The sequence below is a fragment of the Ctenopharyngodon idella genome, chromosome 11 (assembly GCF_019924925.1).
Source record: "Ctenopharyngodon idella isolate HZGC_01 chromosome 11, HZGC01, whole genome shotgun sequence".
NCBI classification, from domain to species: Eukaryota; Metazoa; Chordata; class Actinopteri; order Cypriniformes; family Xenocyprididae; genus Ctenopharyngodon; species Ctenopharyngodon idella.
In genome coordinates this window covers 6,100,978-6,122,253 of record NC_067230.1, presented here as the reverse complement: position 1 = coordinate 6,122,253, position 21,276 = coordinate 6,100,978, and the positions used below count along the sequence as shown (strand labels likewise).

Sequence of the window (21,276 nt, the reverse complement as noted above, 5' to 3'; positions counted from 1 at the left end):
CAGGAAATGAAGCTAACTTTGGATTCAGACGTGCCTTCGTGCTTTCCTACCTTGGAATGCATCCTCTGAAGGCAGAATTTTTCAGTTTTCGGATGCAGCCCCCATTCCTGAATGAATCAGCCGTTTGAATGAATCAAATGAATGAATGACTCAATGGCTCACTCATTTAGACATTTACCGCTACTTACTGGCAGTTTTAGTTTCTTATTTAGATAATTATTTAGTTTAAAAAATAATAATAATTTCAGATTCCATATTAATAAAAAACATATAAAGGTATAGTTCATCCAAAAATAAAGATTCTGTCATGCGTAATAAATTCTATAATCAAATATAATATTTATTTCTAAAGCAATTTTTGTAATGTCTATTTGATGCTTTTCTCATTTAACACAATAATGACTTTAAATGATCTTTTTGGGGTAATTGCTCTGCCAGATTAAAAGTTTTAATCACTCAACAGCCCTAATATATATATTCCCAGGTTTTGAAAAACACCAGCCATCTTTTTTAACATTTATTGTATTATTAGAAACTCTATTTTCTGATTTTCTAAATTTCTGATTCATAATCCACTGCCGTCATTGGTTGTATAACAGAAGACAATTGTGACTAAGGTTAAACCAAACTATGACCCAACATGCACCTATGATATTGGTAATTTGCATTCTCAGGGCCGTTCTGAAGGCAAGCGAATAAATGAGAAAAGAGATGAGGCTAGTTTTTCTCTCTGTTGCTGGGCTACAGCACCAGCCGATCGGCAACACCGTTCAGCAGCGGTCGTTGTATCCGGCCAAGACCAGAACGGCCAGGGCCTTCATTTGGTAAAGAAAGACAAGGAAGAGAAACACTGCAGCTTGGGATTGTGTCATGTCACATTCTGCTCATCTGTCAATGTAGTGGATTATTCCTTGAGAGACCAGAATTGGCTGCCTAGAAACGGACCGCCATCAATCTCGGCTGAGAGTGGAACGCGGGTGGGGGCCCGTCCTGCCCGGGCTCATGGGATGCAGACGGCTTGGAGCCGGTGCCTGAACAGGTGATGGAGCAGTGGAGCGACTCAACTCGTTACTCAATATAAGCCTCAGCTGTGACGGGGGTTGGGGGGTTTGGTCGTTTCTCAAAAAAAAAAAATAAAAAATAAAAAATAGGGTTTTGGGGGACAGAGACAGAATTCAAAAGCAACCAAATCCATTTTGGTATTCATGTCAAGCTCCTGTTATAGGAGGTAAGCCGATTTCTGCAATATTGTGAAATGCCTGAACTGCGTGGAGGATTACACTTGTACAGAGACACCTCTGACCTGACAACTACTGTATCCATCATCCTCAGAAAATAATGATTCTGCTAACTATGCAGCTAAAGCTACCTGACTTTTTATATATAAATAAACTTTTCAACCTGGTCTCATGAAAAGACGTACCTGTGGGAACATTTTCACGAGTCGCAAAAATACGTACCAATACATAGTACATATCACTGCGGTTCCCAACAGAAATGAACACTAGAGGCAGTAAAACAGCAAGCACTTTTAATCGTTTTCATACACAGTTATGATTACAGGGTCAGATTATGGATTAATAAAGGCTTTTTACCAAAGTGCTCAGCTGATAGGGAGTTGGACTTAGGACGAGGAAACCTTGGGTACGAATCCGGGGAAAAACGAGTCACGGTAAAAGAGCTCAAAGATGAGAGATCAAAACAAGCTAAAACGGCACGATTACGGATGCTTTTTATGTCACATTTGATTTTCTTAACGCTATCGGATAGGTTTAGGTGTAGTGTTGGTGGTACGCTATTTTAAAAAATAATGGAGCATTACACTTTTAGCGCCACTCACCGGACAAAATTTCAAATTAGAACTGCGGCGATTCGTACAAAAACCAACGTCATAAAAATGTACCATATTCACGTTTATCTGTTTATCTGAACATGTCTTTAGCGCCACTCAGTGGACATTTCACATTGAAACTGCAGTGACATGTACGTATGAGTACGTATTTTGCGACTCACGAAAAAGTTCCCACAGGTACGTTTTTCTAATGAGACCAGGCACAAACTTTTGCCCCTTTATTAAAAAAAAAAAATATATATATATATATATATATATATATATATATATGAGTAAAAGAAAATTACTCTTATCAGGACATGTTGTATGCTGGACTCAACCCTGTATTTCCCACATGAGCATCAAAACTCAACATCTGAAATGCCAAAAATTGAAACAGACCAATTTATTGCCTAAAAATATATACGAGTTCTGTATTGAAGGAATGAAAAATTAATGTTTTTTTGCCTCTTTATAAAAAAAAAGAAAAGAAAAAAGAAAAAGAAATATAGAGAAATTGTATCAGAATGTGTTGGGACTTAAACCTGCATTGCCCACATGAGCACCAAAACTCAACATTCAGCATCTGATTTGCCTGACATGCCTTTTCTACATGTTAACTGGGTGAGACGAAAGGAGTGGAGTAAAAGGAAATGTTATCAGGACGTGTTGTATGCCAGACTTGAATCCGTATTGCCTACATAAGCATCACAACTCAAACGCTTAGCATCCAATGTTCTGATTGATCCATAACTACCTCTAAACTAAACTAAACTAAACTAAACAAAACTAAACATTTAAGACAGTTATTCTTCCCTTAGTATAAAGCACTCTCCATTATTCAGCATAACATCTACGATCTGGAGTTTGTCTTTAATAATAAATGGTCATTAATAGAAAATGTAGACAGATAAATGTCTGCCTTAAACATTTTTTCAGCACCAAAGACATCAGCTTGCATCGCACCTTTTTCTAAAGATTTTGGCTCAGGCACTTAAACTTCCACCTTGATTATGGAAATACAATTGCTCCTGGTTACACTGAAACACTTCTGTCTAACCCACATAGTAATATGGTGCTGTTCTCTCCTATCTGGGTTTGGAAGCATTTTTGGCATTGATATAAAGTGTTTGTCCTCGATTATCATTGGTGGGGGTGTTTCACAGTTAAATAAATGATGACAGCTTTTCAAAATGAATCATGCTCTGCTTTCCTTTATTCAGTCTCATTTTTAATCTTGGATACTTGTTTTAATAGGCTTTGATTGCCGGATGATAGCGCCAATGGATAAAAAGAGGGGCTAGAAAGAAAAAAACACATTTCAAAATGTTAGATCTCTCTCCAGGCAATGGAAATCTATTTATATTAAAAGGTCTTCTTAATGAAACTAGAGTTACAAAATCAATTTTAATTCAGGTATTAATCATAGTTTTTTTTTTGTTCACATAAAATTACTGCTGTCCAAGTGATTATTTCGAAGACGAGTCAGTGTATCAAAATTTTAAGTCAAAGTACTTTTTTATTTCCCATATTTTTAGAAGAACTGCACACGTGGGAACCTAAATAAAAGAAATAAAATATGATAAAAACAAAATAAGAACATAAATAATAAGATATAAAAGTAAAAACAGACAACTTCAATTCCTATCAGGTTTTATTTAATATGGATAACATGAAGGTTCCAGGCTTCCTGACATTATTTCTGATTTCATACCGTATAATCATGCTACACATCAAATCAGACTTCATTTTTCTTGTCAAAAGTCTTTATGTGCTTCACAATTTACAAGCAGAGTAGATGTCTTGAGAAAACCTTCATCAAAACTCTCCATCCAATAACCATTACTCAAGCAGTTTTAAGATATTCCTTTACATTCAAAGTATACGGACTCAAAGATGGCAGCAGTTAGCAGGTAACACAGAAGGGCGGCCAGTGCTGTCTGCAGACCTGACATCAAGAAAGCTCATTAACAAAGCTGCAGATACACCCAGCTTTAGATGTTTGTTGATTCAGTTAGCAACAAAATAGGGCCTCTGTGGGAAGGCTTGAGTAGCTTAGTGGCATCTAATTAGCCTGTTCCATGTCTTTGCACTTTTGCCATTATAAAGGAATTACATAAAACAGCCCCATTAAGCCTGGTTCACCTAACAGAATCAAGAACCTCATACAAAGATTTCATACTCTGAATTATGATTCAATCAGAAAGTCTCACTACAGACTACATTTGTTACTCACTAAATCACTTTAATGTGAAAATGTTACCAATGTTTACTTATTGTGTTATTTTTTTGTTCAATAATGTCTTATTCCAGTGTGCAAATTACATTATTTTAACTCCTAAATAAAACGTAAAAGTTTGGCCTGGTTTTGTTTTTGTAGTAAACACACGTGATATTCATATTTTTTTTAAAGAAAACATAGCAGGTTGGTATTTTCACAACATTTCTGAAATGATTTATTTTGGTAACATTTATTTTTAATTTAAGGTATGGTTTCTAAAACGTTTTTAAAATGTTGTACTGCAATATTACCTAATTGCAACCGAGATACAATGTTGTGAAAGGTGTATTTGCCAGGGATGGCACTGTAAACCCTACCTCTCAAAAGAATTAATTGGTTTGAGTAGGGCAAACTCAAATTAAACAAATTAGTTCAATCAAATTAACTTTTATGAGTATTTAGAACTTTCTTTTTCTTCTGAGTTCAGAAAACTGACACATTTTAAGTAATCAGAATTTTTCATTTTTTTTTTTTTAGTTTTATTAACTTGTTTCTTTTAATTGAGACAAACTTAAATTTACCTGAAACTGGGCTGGGATTTCTATTTCCCAGCATGCTTTGCCATGACACTCAAAAGTGTTATTTTAATATATATAACACTAAATTAAAGTGTTATATAATGTTTTTTGTGCAAGATTAACGTTAAGTAGTTTAGTAGTGTTTAATGCTTTGCTATCCCAATTTCGAAGAGCTTCTTTTACAGTATGTTGGGTTTTTTGGGGGGTTACCATCATGGTGACGAGTGGAGCATGGGCTTAGTTTGAGAACAGGTAGTTCATAAATGTTCTATATTGCCGTACTCTTTCAGCAATTGCTATGCTAATGTTATCAAAACATTGTGTTACCAATAACAGTAGCATTTGCTGAATTAGCTAGTTATAGCTAGCTAAATTACACTACTAAATATCATTTAAGATGTCAGCTCTGATAGCCCCTTCTCTCTCTCCCACTTCTGCTTATATGTAATATATAGTTAAGATTACGTGATAACTTTAAGGTTAATGTATGAATTAACTTACTCAAAAATTTTGAGTAAAGAGCAATTAAAATGTATGAGTACAAAATTGAAATCTGCCAGTTCTGCTTACTTAAACTTAGAATTTCTTAACTTAAAAAAATTCATGTAACTGATTACTAATTTTTTTTTTTTTTTACTTTTGCCAACTTATTTGGGTTTACAGTATAGCCTACTTATTTGGCCAGGAAGGAAAGGGTCCCAGGCCCCAATAATTTTAGCTATCGCCCTTATTGCCTGAAATGTAGCATGTCAGAAACCCACCATCATAAACAGCCTTCTCAACCCTTCTGTTTGGGTTTCCCCAAAGAAACATGCGCAAAACCATAAGCACTTCAGCAAAACAAGAGAAAAGGTCTTCAGCAGCTGCAATATGGATGCATGCGAGCGTGGGTGTGTTTAAAAGCTACAACCCTCCATTATTGAGCCCTTCTCGGCCTTCCTAACACCAGAGATGTGATTTCACACATGCGGTTTTGTCTAACTTTTCCATATTCCATAGAGTGGGGAGGGGGCGATTTCTTTTTGTTGTTCATCCGACCCCTTAAATAATTCAGGGAACACTTACTATGGGGCACAATCATCCTTGTACATTTCTGGCACCGTGCTCTGCTGGGCTAGATAAAAACCTGTAAGAATGGTGTTAAAAATTCATCCGGGACTTTCTGACGTTCATCACACTTTTCTCTCCTTGTATTGGATTAATGGGTTTGGAGTGCTTTCTGAGATGCGAAGCTCTCTCGCATATGTATGGTGTCCTGAAGATGGTAAAAATTAAAAATAAATGAGTTTAAGTTCGCAGTAATTCAGGCACTAATCAGACTATGCAAAACTAGGACTCCTGGTGTGCATCTTTTTTCTACCCTAGACGCAAAAATCCATAGTAATGAAGTAACAAACACATTTACTACATAATCTATAAGGACAAGACATTGCAAATATTTAATGAGTATGCGCTAAATTGTTTTGGAGTTCTCTGTATCCCTGCTCCACTGTTGAAAGTATGCCACATCGCTTCCATTTGCATACTTTGAAGGAAGACCCACCTTGCTGTCTCTCTTCCCGCCGGCCCTCATAGCGAAACACTGCTTAATTGCCAAATACTTCCATAGAGCAGGCAATAGACGTAAATTGTCATTTCCACCAGAGCCTCTGTGATCAAAGCTGCTCGTATTCACAGCATGCTGATAGGAGAGTTTAGCCCCAAGCCTGTCTCGCACACACACATACACGCAAGGAAGATTTCTACCGCGGCAGTCTGGATAACTTACGATGCAAAACCCTTTACAAGCCACTCGTTGATAGTAAGAACAAAGCATCTTGAGCTGGATTTCTACGTAAATCTCTTTTCAACATATGACCAAGGTGGGACACACGAAGAGAAGAATATAACAAGCCTACCACGAAGTTTCTTAACCACCTGAATTAGCGTTTTATGCATTTAAACTCTTTTATCCACTCTCAATCTCATAAGTCTTCTAAAAAGAGTGTCCCCAAGCAGACAACCACATCTACAACACATAGACTTCCACAACCAGCAGAGTTCATACCGAGAAGGAAATAGCAAACACATCACCGACTTAATGAAAAAGAACATACGGTTTAAACGAGACACTGACCCAGTATCTGTATGGCGTTGCGGCCCGGACGGGTCACATGATGCTGCTGGATGGTTTCGTACAAAGTGGCGTGGCACAGCAATAAGCAGCTAACACTTATCCACAGACACAGGAGCCAGGACATGGCAGGAGCACCGGCTGAAGAGAAAAGACATCAAAGAGAGAAGATAAAAGCAGAATGTTTATTCTATCTGACACACACACACACACACACCTACAATGCACGTACGATTTCAGCCCTCAGCTTTATTGAATACTGCGGCATTAACAAGCATTATTTCACATTGTAACTTTTATTTAAAGTCAAAATAGTTAAAAAATTGACAATTGCAGTTTTAAACCAACAGTTAAAGTACACTATGTCCTTGTTACAGTGTAATTACATATTAAGTACTGTATAATAACAAAATGGGTTAGTTTTTTTGGGTTTAGGGTTAGTTGCATGTGAATATGCAAACATGTATAGTTATTACTATAGTAACTACATGTAACGTGTAACAAGGTGTTACCAACCACACTAATTAATCAAGGGAATAACCGTAAGTCTTTTTGCATTATGTTATGGTGAGTTTTCTCATATCTAGTTGATAACCTTGGATTGATCAGCACTGCGAGACAGGAACACAAACCAAATGAGTTTCCTCATGACTGCTTTTATATATAATAACACTGAATTAGGGTCAAAACAAAATGTCATTTAATAATCCACTAATAACAACCAAAACATTTAACAATAATAAAGTCCAAGTTCAAGTTTTCTCTAACTTTAAATTTACACGCCAGAAGCTGACATCTGTATTGTTATTAACACTTTTAAATTACTCCTCGACTAATCTTCTGACTAAAAAAAAAAAAAAAAAACTCCACTTTAAATGGCAAACAGTGTTTAATTAATGGATTGCACATCTGAGTTTTCCTTCACTCTTCAAGCTGACAGGCAGGATCATCACTCAGAGTACCCTCAAATGACATTGAAATTTCCAATGAATATTCATCAAGCCCAAAAATTAAGCATATAATTATTAACAGCACATTGTAATCCCCTTTGCTCTACTAAAGCCTCCTTAATCCACAGTTTTGTGGAAATGTGAACTGTTCCCCGAGGAGTGCTATTCTCTCCCTGGCTGGCAAACTGCCTCAAAAACTTCAACTGTCTTCTACTGTCTTCAACATTATAAAAGGAGATTTAGCACATGCAATCAAGTCTATTAACATGTAACGGAAGAAAAGCAAAAATATCAACATTGGACCTTAGACCTCAACACCTACACAACGTATTCTGTTGCAAATCTTTCATTTTCGAGGTAATTTTATTAGTCACTCCTCCATGAGATGGTGTCCGAGATTCCGGCAGGTTATTGAGAGCAGCTTTGGGAGTCGGTGCTCGCAGCTGTCGTATAATTCATGCACTGATCTGATAAATCATCTGGTTGGATGCTTTTACATGTTTTACTTCATGGTCCGCATGTTCATCACTGTCCTCGGACACACCTGCACATGATCACTGGCACTCTATACACTTAAAAAGATGTGCCTAGACATTTTTGAGTGTATAAATAAATAATAAAAATTAAACATTTTTACTATTATTATTACACATTTCAGGCTCAGAATAAAAAAGATTAAAAAAAAAATACTTGTTCTATATTTGTTCTTGCACTGTATTGCAGATGTTATTAGTACAAAATAGAGCTTGTGTTATTGAATGTAAAATATTGGCTGTCTTATGTTCACCTATGTCACAGCAGCAGCATGGAGCTTAGAAAGGATTGGCAGGGAAATCCTATAAGCTCCTCAGATCTGCACCGTATTGAAACTATCAACTCTTAGTATTTTTGATAAGGCAAATTATCAATGACTCAAGAGATGCACAAAACATGCTTAAAAGTGTCTAGTCAAGTTTGGCGTTTCAAAAATGCACATACCTCCTGACTTTCCAAACTGACTTCCTATAGATTAAGATTTAATCTTTTTTTTGCATCCTACCACGAGAAAGATCACACCTAATCTTACCTGTGAGATACCGTCAGGAGAACGTTAAAGAAACCTGCCGTCAATGTTCATCCAATATCCTCAGCACATAGTCATAAATCCATCCATGCTCACGGGAAAGAGCTTCCCAGCAAAAGTTCCTGCTCGGATCTACGGGTCAGAGGGGGGGGCGGGGGGATGAGGAGACTTTTGTTCCCGCTCCTGCCCTTGATCCCCTCTTCTGTTGTAAGTCCTCCTGGATGCAATCCACCGAACACAGTCAGGCACCCGACAGCAGAAACTCCCGTCACAGCTGTGAAACGCTGTCAGAAACTAGCTGGGATTTGAGGGACGAGCGGCTTGTCATGTCACCTTTAAATCACCAGAGAAGCAACGTATTCCTCCTGTTTCTCAGCCTCCTCACGCTTCTTTCTGAAGGTGAAGCTTCTTTGGGGGATAACAAGCTAATTTGCCTCTTCACTTTTTGGTCCTGCACATGCGACGACACTTCTCTCTCTCTCTCTCTCGCTCTCTCTCTCGTGCGCTCGCTCGCTCCGTCCCTCTCTCTTCTCAGCTCTTCTCTCCCATTGAAAGCCACTCAGTACGAGTCTCTCCTCTTCCCAGTGTACTGATTGGTGTGCACACGCATGTGTGAGTGCAGGCGTGCTTGTGTGTATGACAATACTGCCTCGCGAGTGGGAGAGCGAGACGCATCACACGTCTTAAAGCAAGACTGCCCACTGTAGCCGAACAGAAAGGCACCTATACAGTTGATATAAGCTTGTATGTGTGTGTTTTCTGTGCGCAACTGCAGTCTAGAAAGAAGACAGAAAGGGTGGTTTAATTTCTCAATATGCTTCCTTAATTCTTCAGATATTGGAGGGTTTGAACAAAGAGACTGAAATATGCTTAGAGCAACACGCGTTTAATAGAAGGGTGTCCACAGCTGCGTTTGCAATCATCTCATTATCCTGAGATTGCTGCTGTGTTTCTTTGCCTGTTTGTACAATCTAAATGGCTCTTTGTGTTGCGTGCGGCTCTCACTGGTTGTTGAGTGTTGCCAGAATAAAGTTGCAGCTGGCATGCCAGGCACACAGAAACAGTCGTCCCCTTTATGTGCTGATGCGGTTTTGGGAATTCAGAGGTTTTTATGATCTGACATTATTTTTGGATAATAAATAATGACTATAAAATTACATAAAAAATAAATAAAACAATAGAATAGAATAGAATAGAATAGAATAGAATAGAATAGAATAGAATAGAATAGAACTAACAAAAGGAAAATGAGAAGAACATGAATACCGGTAATAATTAAATAATAAACAACTAAGTAAAAGAAATGATACAATTATATTTGAAATAATTTTGAAATTATACAAAAATTACTAACCACTACTACTACTACTATTACTACTACTACTACTACTACTAATAATAATAATAATAATAATTATTATTATTATTATAGATCTTTAGGAAATACATAAAGGGAAAATTATTAAATAAAAAGGAATCTCATCACACAAATAAGGGCTTTATAATAATATCTGATGTTATTTTGATTTTGGTTTAAATTGTAGTAATTTTGTTATGTGCTTTTGTCATTTTTATAAGTTTTTTTTATTTGGCTTTATTTTTATTTCAGTTTTACACTGTAAAAAGTAATGCCCTATATCTACTCAAAATTTTGGCAACAGATTACAAGCAATATTATTAATTAAATTCAACAAATAGAACTGAGTTAGAATTAATCAAATTAATTCCTTAAATGTCAACCTTTTAAAACGAGTAAAATGTAAGTAAAATTTAAACAAAAACATCTGAATAGCAGGCAGACGTCAAAGATGAATTAAGAACTCTTTATTTTTTATTGCGAACATTGAAGACACCTGATGATAACAAGCAGAATCACTGAAGGAAAGAGAAACACAAGAATTAACAGAGGTTTAGATGTTGATGTTATTAAAAAATGGTTGGTCACCATTATGGTGATCAATATTTCATTTAGTTGGGCATTTTGACTCTTTGCCTTTTATGTCAGTTTTGGGTTTTTGTAATGGTGTTTGCTAATTTTACACATTTTAAATGGTTTACTTTTAAGGAATTAATTTGATTCATTCTAACTCAATTCTCATATGTTGAATTTAATTAATAATATTGCTTGTAATCTGTTGCCACAATTTTATTGAGTATATAGAGCGTATTACTTTTTACAGTGAGTCATTTTAGTACTTCAACTTATTTAATATATTTGCAAAGGCAACATTTCGGTAACACTTTATTTTAGGGTTCAATTCTCACTTTTAACTAGTTGCCTATTATTGCATATTATACTAGGATATTAGCTGTTTATTAGTACTTATAAAGCACATATTAATACCTTATTCTGCATGATCTCATTCTACATCCCATAATCCTACCCAATATCTACACTTAAATGCTACAAAAACTACCTTACTAACTATTAATAAGCAGTAAATTAGCATTTATTGAGACAAAAGTTGTAGTTAATAGTGAATATGTGTTCCCCATACTAAGTGTTACCAACATTTTTATTTTCTTGTTATTCCATGTAGTTATTTCAGCTTCATTTTAATAACCAAACTAAATAACCAATAACCAAAACTAATTTTAAATAGGTCATGAAATAGAAAATGCTTAATCATTATCCTTGGTATGCATACATATAAGAGTTTAGTCTACAATACAATATTAAATTTCTAACCACATCTACACTGTATTAGCAACAGAAACCACTGTCTCTTGGGGGCCAACTGGGATATGAAATGTAGGCAAACCAAATCTCTTGAAATTTTACAGGCATATGCTGAGACAGTCGTGTCAAGATGTATTCCTTCTTTCTTGACACAACTGACTACATCGTGACATTTCAGTGACAGTAAAGCTGACAAATGCTGCATAGAGCAGCTGGAGCGGAGAACCTGCACACACTGTCGTCACATGAATATCTAAGGGCTGGAAATATGTGTGAGAGCCAGTGCGAGTACAAGTATAGATGAGCGAATCAAGATCGGACAGATAAAGCACTTGACTTCCCCAACTGATGCTTAAATCTGAGATTCATTTCTGATGGTAGGAACACGGTTCTACTTCAGCGTAGACAGTGAGCTTAGCCAAAGGGTGTTTTTCGTCCTTCTGTTGTCTGAGACTCTTGCTGGTCTCCACGCGAAAGACTGCCAAGACTGGAATCGCAGGCTGGAGTGGCATAACTGTTGTTAAGGGGTACAGGGGAAACATACAGTGTAATGAAACGGTGAGAGGTAGATATTTATTACTCTCCCAGTAGGGTGCCCTAAAGAGACCAAGTGACTGAGGTAATTGGCACCCATGTAAGAGTAACTGTTAACAAGTTTTTTTCCGCATGTACACAATGTAGTGACCGATGATCCGTCACGCCAAATCACATCGCAATGTGCTTTAGAATGTCTACAAACTGAAATTGCAAAAAAAAAAAAAAAAAAAAAAATGAGTTTTTAATTAGTCTTGTTTTACAGTGCTAAAAAAAACATCTAAAAAATCCTTAAAGGTGCAGTCCGTAACTTTTTCTGGCTAAAAATGATCCAAAACCATTTACAGAGCAAGTACATAACCAGTGTTCAAAACTATCTCTTTACCTTAGCCCGATTCATAACGGTAAGCTTGTAATAATGTTTTTTAAACTTGGGTGGTACTGGTAGATTTCCGCTGGAAATACGAGTTTGCCTTTGCGTCATTACGTCACGTCTGTATACAAAAAGAAAGAGTGCCGGACGCTGCGGTTGGCGGATCATTTGAAGACTCTTTTACAGCAGCTGTAATAATTAAGCTTGTCATTTTGATGGCGGATTGTAATCAAGAATGGTAAAGACGACCAACATCATTGACAACTGGTGAATCACCACCAGTAGTAAAATAGACTTTGGGCTGCGGAGTGGCTGACAGCAAAAAAGGGAATGCGACCAGGCCCCGTGCGAAAACAAGAATAAAAATATCAGCAAGGCTTTTGAAAGGTGTCCGTGAAGTCTGCGTTTTGAACGGGTTTAAAGTGGATGCAGAGATTGCTTTTTTTCTGCTGGACAGTTAAGACATTTTAATGGTTTTTAATGGGTAGATAATGCTAATTAGATAATGCTAATACACACTATATACACGTAGTCACGCAAGGTTGATGTTGTTAACATTAACAATTTGAGAACAAAGTATAACAATACTAATAATTTGCACAGTTTGACGTGATGAGCTGACTTTGTGATCGTTAGATTTAATCACCATTAGATTTATTGTAGAACTCTTATTATAAAACTGATAGCAATGGCCCTTGATTCTGATTGGTTGAGCCGTGTTCGAAGCCATTGTAAAATTCCAGAAAACATAAAGCTGACCGCATTACATAAGTATCGCTGCACCACTGAATATGTTGCTGCGTCTGTCTTAGCAACCACTCTTAGCAACGTAAACATATGTTTGTTCTCTATTGATTTTGTTCATTGAAGCTTACTGCATTATGTAGAAGAGTATTGTGAGAGAGATATCAAGTGACCGAGTGCATTCAAATTTAGCATTTTCCTTCAGGTCAGTCCTATGTTCATAATAAAAAATCCATTTCAATGTCCGCTGCAATCTTGTCCTTTTAACATTTAATGGGTTTTCCCGTGCCCTGCTGACACTGACAGCGCTAGTCAAAGCATTTGTCATTTGCGTCTTGTTCCGTGTTCACAAGAAGTTTCAATATAAAAGTCTTTGTGACTGAGTGACTCGCTCATAAAGACAATCTTTGCCACCATCTAATGGCGTAATAAATGTAACTTCTGTTGCTGTTCACGGTCAGGGACTATTTTTTCCAGCGGAAGGAAGTCTTTTAATGATTTTACTTTATTAAAGTTGCATTGATACATATTTTTTTGGCTTTAATATTTGTTTTGTGTGGTAACCATTTTATAAAAGCAATAAGCCCCGTGAAGCCATGGTTTACAGTGAATTTATAACAGCTAAGGGGGTTTTAACAATGCCCCTTAGCTGCTCTAAATTCACTGTAAACCACAACTTCTTGGGGCTTATTGCTTTATTTTTTCAGTTTTTTATTCTTTTTTTTCAACAAAATGTTACTTACTTGTTCAGATAACATTTTCCGGTGAAACATATTATTTTGGTCGTACTTCCAAGACGTAGTATCTGTAATTCCAAAGTACAGTATCCACCGGTGCGGTGACTGACAGCTTACAAAATAGGGCTGGGTAAAAAAAAAAAAAAAAAATTGATTTCTCGATTTTAATTGATTCTCATTTTTACGAACCAATATCGTTTCCTAAATCCCAAGAATCGATTAGTCTAGTCTGTTTTCAGTTAATGAATGAACAGTGTTTTCTGTTGATGAATTAATGTGGCGTGACAGATCACTGTAGCGCCTCAGTTAAAGAGAAGCGGCAGCACGCACATGTGAACATCTCCACTTTAATACCAGTTACAGCGCAAAATAAACATGAATAAACATCTGAAGGTATGTAAAAGATACAGTACAACTTACCGAAATCCGTATCATGTCTCGTGTAATAACTCAATCATTTTCTTGATTTCTTCAATCAGCTCAATCAACCTCGGAAAGACGTCAATAAAACAGCTTGTAAACAATGTCACGTAAAGTCACATTTACCACAGAAAAACCATATTCAGTGACCATAAACTCATTAGTCAGCTAGAAAAATGAACTCTAGAGAGCAGCATTCTGATAAACATATGCACGTTACCTATTCATTATAATTGTTAATGTTCTTCAATATTTAATGCATGCTTGAATAAATCAGTTATGACAGCCACAATTTAAATGTTTATATTAAAAAAAAAAAATTGGAGTAGAAATATGATTAACCTTCAATATTATAGTAATGTATAGTACCAGCTGACTCCCATGTGTAGTTTACAGCATTAGCTGATTTTTTTTCCTCTAGAAAATTTGCCATGTACTGTATCTGATATACTACATACAAAATAATCGAATCGAAAGCATGTGAATAGGAATCGAATCGTGAAAATTGTGTCAATACCCAGCCCTACTACACAACGTTACTCCTCAAAACATTAGATGCCGACGCACAACCCACGTAAAATGATAATTCCGCAACTAACCTCAATTGCAGGTATCAAATAGAGATGGTGACAAAGAGGCAAAACTAACAGACTTAAAATGAATTTACAACAAGCACAGCACTGAAAAAAGACTGAGCTACATAAGGTCTATGTATATATAGCCTACTTTGGGCAAATATTTAGCCATATACTAACTACAACAGGGAAAAGAACATGGTTAGGGAGGAACATTAATGGGGCGAGCAAAAAATGAAGGTGCATTACGTCATGCCACTTCCAGTCTTGACAGCTCCATTGATTATAATGGGAACAATCTAGTTTTGACACGCTGATATGGTGTGAGGAAAAAGGAAACCAAGAGTAATGAGAAAAAAAAAGTTTATGAGTCCCTGTGAACTTTGAGCATAGACCTTGAATTTTATTATGGCCGCCCTGTTGACCACTGCTTTCATCAGAGCGTTAGCGCCATAATGTAATGGCTGTGACTCAGCAAAATACAGCCGCTAAAGATGAAGGACTTAATGGCATGGACGTGAAGCACAGAATGTGACAAAATGAGTATAATTTGTAACTAATGCACTCCCACAAAAGCACAATGAAGGGGTAGAAGGTAGAATTAAGGCAGCAGGGTGAAAAAAATAAATAAATAAAAGATTTTGAATTAGTGTAGATGAATGCATTAACATTTGACTAGCTGTGTTTTTTAAAACTCCTTTTGTGCTGGCTGACTTCATGAAAATGTATGGCTTATGAATATGGCTCATGTTTATTTTAGGCGCTTCAAAATCACATTTGTGTTACTTCAATGTTGTGTGCCACTTAAACTTGAAACAAGGTCTTTCTTGAAACATCTTTATATGCCTCTAAGGACGACTTAAAAGAAAAATCATCCAATTAGCCGTTTCTCACGGCGTTTATGTATGCTTATGACAGTGATGCCATTCCGCGTCTCATTGTTTTGTCATCTGGGGTTTGGATTTCTCATTTATTTATTTATTTATTTATTTATTTTTTACATCGTGAGGCTTGCGTTTTGGGACGCCACTGGCTTTATCATTACTGTAGCTATCGCTCTCTACCCTTCCTTCAGTCTCTCATCTCTTGGGCTCCTAATATTTCCAAGCATCTGTCGCCGCTGTCCATGCCAAACCGGGCTAGACCAGTCCAAACACCAGGAGCCAGCTGTTTGCATCCAAGCTCCACAGATAAATGCTGGTCTGGTGCTGCAGCTACCCATGATTTCTTCATGCTGCACATTAGTTGCAAAATGCCTTAAAGGGACAGTTCAAGCAAAAATGAAAATTCTGTCATTTACTCACAGTCATGTTGTTACAAACCTTTCTTGTGTGGAACATAAAAGAAGATATTTCGAAAAGGGTCTCTGTGTTTTTATTTGTCTGTACAATGAAAGTCAGTGAGGTCCAATATTGAACAAATCAGTTGTTTCAATTTCCGCAGAAGGTTTGGAAAGACACGAGGATGAGTAAATGATGACAACATTTTCTTGATTTCTTGAAGTCAGTAACTATGGTTATATCAACCAGATCAGAATCCAACACCCACTTGGAGAGTAGCAAGTCTTACTGGGGCATACTTTGTGGAGTGCATGTTTTACAACATAAGATACCTTCAGAGTCAAACACTCCAAAGCAAGAAGAGGAAAGTGCGCTCAATGATTCATAAACTTAGTGGGGTGAGTGTCTGAAGCACGTATGAAACAATCTTGCTTCGCTTGGAGGTGCCTCAAGGCCAAAAGGCCCTGGAAATGAATTACAATAGCTAAAAAAAAAAAAAGGTTTGTGTTATCGAGACAAAGACAGCATTAATCGGATGAAGCTCTCTGGTTCTTAAACAGGAAATACTGACTTGTCCTTGATCAACCTTAAACTAAAATCAAAGTAAAATGTTCTTGAATCTTGAAACATCAGACATGGGAGGAGGATCCTACCCTGAAAATGATCAAAAATTATACTATCATAAAATCAGATGTGAGATCCCACTAATCTACAGTGAAATAAATCTTTGAACACTGCAAATGTCTACTGATATTATTAGGATGGCCATACATCCTCTTAAAGGATTAGTTCACTTTAAAATGAAAATTACCCCAAGCTTTACTCAACCTCAAGCCATCCTTGGTGTATATGACTTTCTTCTTTCTGATGAACACAATCGGAGTTATATTAATAAATATCCTGACGCATCTAAGTCTTCTGAAGTGAAGCGATGCGTTTGTGTAAGAAAAATATCCATATTTAACAAGTTATAAAGTAAAATATCTAGCTTCCACCAGACCACCTTCCGTATTCAACTTAAGCTTTTTTCGTAAGTTGAATAGGGAACGCGTAGGACGTAGCGTTAGCGTTTTGAACTGCTAGAGGCATTACACTTTCTTCGTAAGTTGAATACGGAAGGTGGTCTGGTGATATTTTAGCTAGATATTTTACTTTATAATGTATTAAATATGGATATTTTTCTTACCCAAATCATCGCTTCGCTTCAGAAGGCCTTTATTAAAAGCCGTGTGGAGTACGTTTTGCTTTGGATGGATGCACTTTCTTGAGTTTCATACTCGTTTGGTCCCGTTCACTGCCATTATAAAGCTTAGATGCGTCAGTATATTTATTAATATAACTCCGATTGTGTTCATCTTAAAGAAGAAATTCATATGCACCTAGGATGGCTTGAGGGTGAATAAAGCTTGGTGTATTTTTCATTTTAAAGTGAACTAATCCTTTAAAGTGCCCTTATTTTAAAGGTTCATAACTTAGTTTTTTGTCTCCTATAATAGGTTTACATGCATCCAAATGTCAAAAAACACTTTAATTTTCTTATTATATACTTTTCAGCAGCATCTCATTTTTCCCCCAGTGTCTGAAACAGTTAGATCAAAGATTCAGTCTCTCTAAACCCCTCCTTTCCGAAAGCCTAATCTGCTCTGATTGGTCAGATAGCCCAGTCTGTTGTGATTGGTCTACAGCTTACAGCATGTGTCATAAACAGATTAGCATATCTGAATTTCATCTCCAACTCTTCCAGGCCTCAGCAACAACTACAGTGTTTCAGGATGAGTCATGTTGTAGATGTTTGCAGGCAGCAGCCAATGAAGGCCACAAGCTGGCAATATGCAAATTTGTTACAAACCTATATACATACCCAACTCGTTTAAGGCAGTTCAGAATTGGCCCTTTCTTTTGGGAGAAAAGAATTCCATTTATCATGCACTTTGATCTTTGAAACTTTGCAGACCTTTTTACATAGAGCTTTGTAACACACTACAGAAAAGTTAATATCCAAAAAAGCATAATAAGGGCACTTATTATGATTGTCACGTCCCAGAATTCACCCCATTCACCGAAATGAAAATGCCTTGCTCATACAGTATGTGGGAAACCGCCGTAAAATGCGTCATACAGCTTGAGGTACATTAGCGATCAGCTGACTCCATCTACATCCCCAAACTAAAATGTAAATTCACAGACGTATTACACAAAAATTCTAGTACTTTCATCATGGTCGTCTACAGAGCTAATGCGTGTCAGTGGCAAATAAAGGAAACTTTTTAGAAGCACACATTAGTCCAACAAAGTACAAAACATTAGCAAAAAGAGTGAGATTGTGAGCTAAATTAACTAAATTAAACACTTTACAATAAGGCTTGTTAACATTAGTTAATGCATTAGGTATCATGAACTAACATTGAACAATACTTATTTTATAAATTTATAAATAGAAGTTAATGTTCATTTCTACATATTATCCAATTATCCAAAAAAAAACAAAAAAAAAAACAAGTTGCATAAATAGTATATTTAAATTTAGATTAATTATTCCAAATGAATTAAATAATGCATTAACGATTTTATTTGTTTTCATGATTAAAGAGTAATAGGGGGTTAAGTAACCTCCGCCCAGCAATGTCCTCTTTTTTTTTGAAAAGCGCAATATGGTCACCCCAACATTATGTTTGTAACTTCATTAGTCACTTCAAAAGAGCCTGACTGCCTGACTGCAGTGTTATGAAGTTGTTTGTCTGTTGTACTGACCTGATTAAAACTCCACAGTAAATATTATGTTCCTGTCTCCTCATTTGAATTTCAGTACAAGAGCTGCACAAGGCCCATGAGTTAAACCAAATTCACCTCAACAGGGTACAAATGTCAGTTTATTTGCATATGGGATGTCTGCTTTGTTTTAGAGCCAGACTTTACGGTACTGTGGAAATTAGGTAATGGCACAAACGTAATTAGCACAGTCCAGTTTATGATAAAGAATGATAATGACTTAATTTAAATACTCACACCGATGTCATGAACAATTCGGTCTTCTTGTTAAATTGAGTCCACCTAGGACACCAAATTGATTCCACTGGCTAAAAAGAATATTCAATCTGTACTCTATCAAGCGCCTGATTAAAAATCCCCAAATTATGAACTATTTTATTAAGAACATTAAAGTCACCATGAAATCAAAATGGTCAATTCTTATTTCTTATGGAATATTGCAGTATTATTATTGCAAAATAAAGACCTGGACTACTTTTTTGTTGTTGTTGTTAGAGAAGCCATTTCACATGGATATACATCACAACAGGGAAAAACAGACTATCGCAACTTCTGTTTAATGCCGACTTTAATGTCTTTTAAATTGTTATACATTTAATAGTATATAATCAAATCCATTGATTTTTTTTTTTTTTTTTTTTTTTTTTTTTTAGTGAGCTCACATTTTGATTAGGTTTCCCAAACTAAGGTTCCTGAGGGTAATGCATGTGGTTCATGAGTTCAAAAGCTAATAAATAATTAAATCATAATGTAAAATTAAAATACATAGTTCAGTCATGAAACTCTATATGGCGCAGGCTGATGGGTCCTTAACGCAGCTGATGATAATTAGAGCATTAACTACTTGGCACAAGCTGATTGGTCCATGTCACTTCTGCAGTCAATGAGCTTGTTGCTCACACAATTAAATGGCTGGTTACATTCACTATAGCAGTTTGCAGCGCGCTTCAGAGGTCCTCTAAAACCCTCCACCTTCCCCAGCTCCACCTGTATAGATCTGCTATGGGTTACTGATATATGCTATTTGTGCAGCAGCACTATGTCTTACTCGCAGCAATGTATCGGCGTATGTATTGGCAGTAGCAAGTTCCTGTACTTGCTTTGCAGCAACAGCAATAATCTACAGCAGCAGCGTAGCAGATCTTTTCCGCCAAGACAAAATACATTAACATTGTCATACCCATTACCATGCTAAAAATCTTCCGAGAGTTGTCATGATTGAAATACTTTTAAAATAAAAAAAAAAGAAAATATAAACACTTACTAAAAAAGATACCCTCATGTGTCATGTGACCATCAACTGATATCAGAGAACCGCAAACATGTGAATGTGTTGTTAAAATACTGAAATATTAACATACTTTATAATCTCAGGGGGTAAACATTTTATGTCAAAGGGGTTCAGCTGACAAAAAGTTTGGGAAAAGCAAATTTGTTTGAATGGGCAATGCAAAAGGCTACACCCTGGGGTCCTACGCAGACTCAACTCAACAGACGGACCACATCGCTGATGTTTTTGTGCTAAAAAACAGTACTCAAAAGTGGTACAGCCGTTTAGTGATTTTGCCCCAAAGCATATTTAAAATCACAGCATGTCTCTATTTGCTCAATTATTAGGTCTTAATTAACGGTTAACAAATAAAAAAAAGTACATAAATAAGCTTGTTGCTTCATTCTCCTGCAGCATTTTGAGAGACAGGAATTTGCAGTTTTCCTCAAAATCAATATTTATGATAGCTTCAGGACTGAGAATGATGTGGAACGTTGTGTATTGAAGGCTCGTCTTAATTATTCCCTCATGGTAAAGAAGAAGGAACACACAAGCCTACGCGCTCTAATTGACAGTGTAAAATCTCCCTCAGGTGCATGGCACAGAAAACTGGTATAAAACAGGGTGTTTGTGCATTTTTCAAAGAGGTTTGAAGAAGGGTGCGGGATAAGACAGACTGAGACTTCATATTTGTCTCTGAGGTGTTTACATGCAGAAGAAAGAGAGCAGATTGGTGGCTTTTCGCAATCCCCGTGGAATAAACCATCTATCAGCGGTTCGAGAAGATAGTGAGAGTAGCTTGGGTGTTTGTTTTGTGTTGTATTCTCCTCTCCCCCTCGCACATGATGTTTGAAGTAGGTCAGAGATGTTGTGTCGGTAAAGTGCGGGGACCTGCAAGGCCTCAGCAGGAGATTTCTTCAAGCCTTCTCACAAGGAGCAAAATAATTGAGTGATATCGGAATACTTTTTTTGTTGTTGTTGTTGTTGTTGTTTTCAGATGTCTGCCATGGTAACATACTGTACCTGATTCAAATCAAAGCCTGCATGGGTTTATACTTAAAGGAGTTTAAAGTCACAGTCCCAAAAGTGTAAATTCTGTCATTATTTACTGTTGTATTTTTAAACGCTCACCAAGGCT

At 36.5% G+C, this 21,276-nt stretch overlaps 1 protein-coding gene across 3 annotated transcripts in view; it reads right to left on the bottom strand.

The window, feature by feature from the left end:
* LOC127522906 (chemokine-like protein TAFA-1) overlaps nucleotides 1-9,391 on the bottom strand; it is a 171,977-nt gene extending 162,586 nt beyond the window's left edge. Inside the window, exons 1-2 of one of the 3 annotated variants that reach the window (XR_007932772.1) lie at nucleotides 8,760-9,390; nucleotides 6,747-6,884 (exon numbers count right to left, since the gene is read on the bottom strand). Coding sequence is in view for 1 of the 3 variants with exons in the window: in XM_051913257.1 (XP_051769217.1) it covers nucleotides 6,747-6,870 (124 nt within the window). In the remaining 2 variants the exon portion in view is untranslated. Of the gene's footprint in view, nucleotides 1-6,746; nucleotides 6,885-8,759 lie in introns of all 3 variants that reach the window. The other 2 variants (XR_007932771.1, XM_051913257.1) reach the window with 2 other exon arrangements.
* Between the last annotated feature and the right edge of the window lie 11,885 nt (nucleotides 9,392-21,276).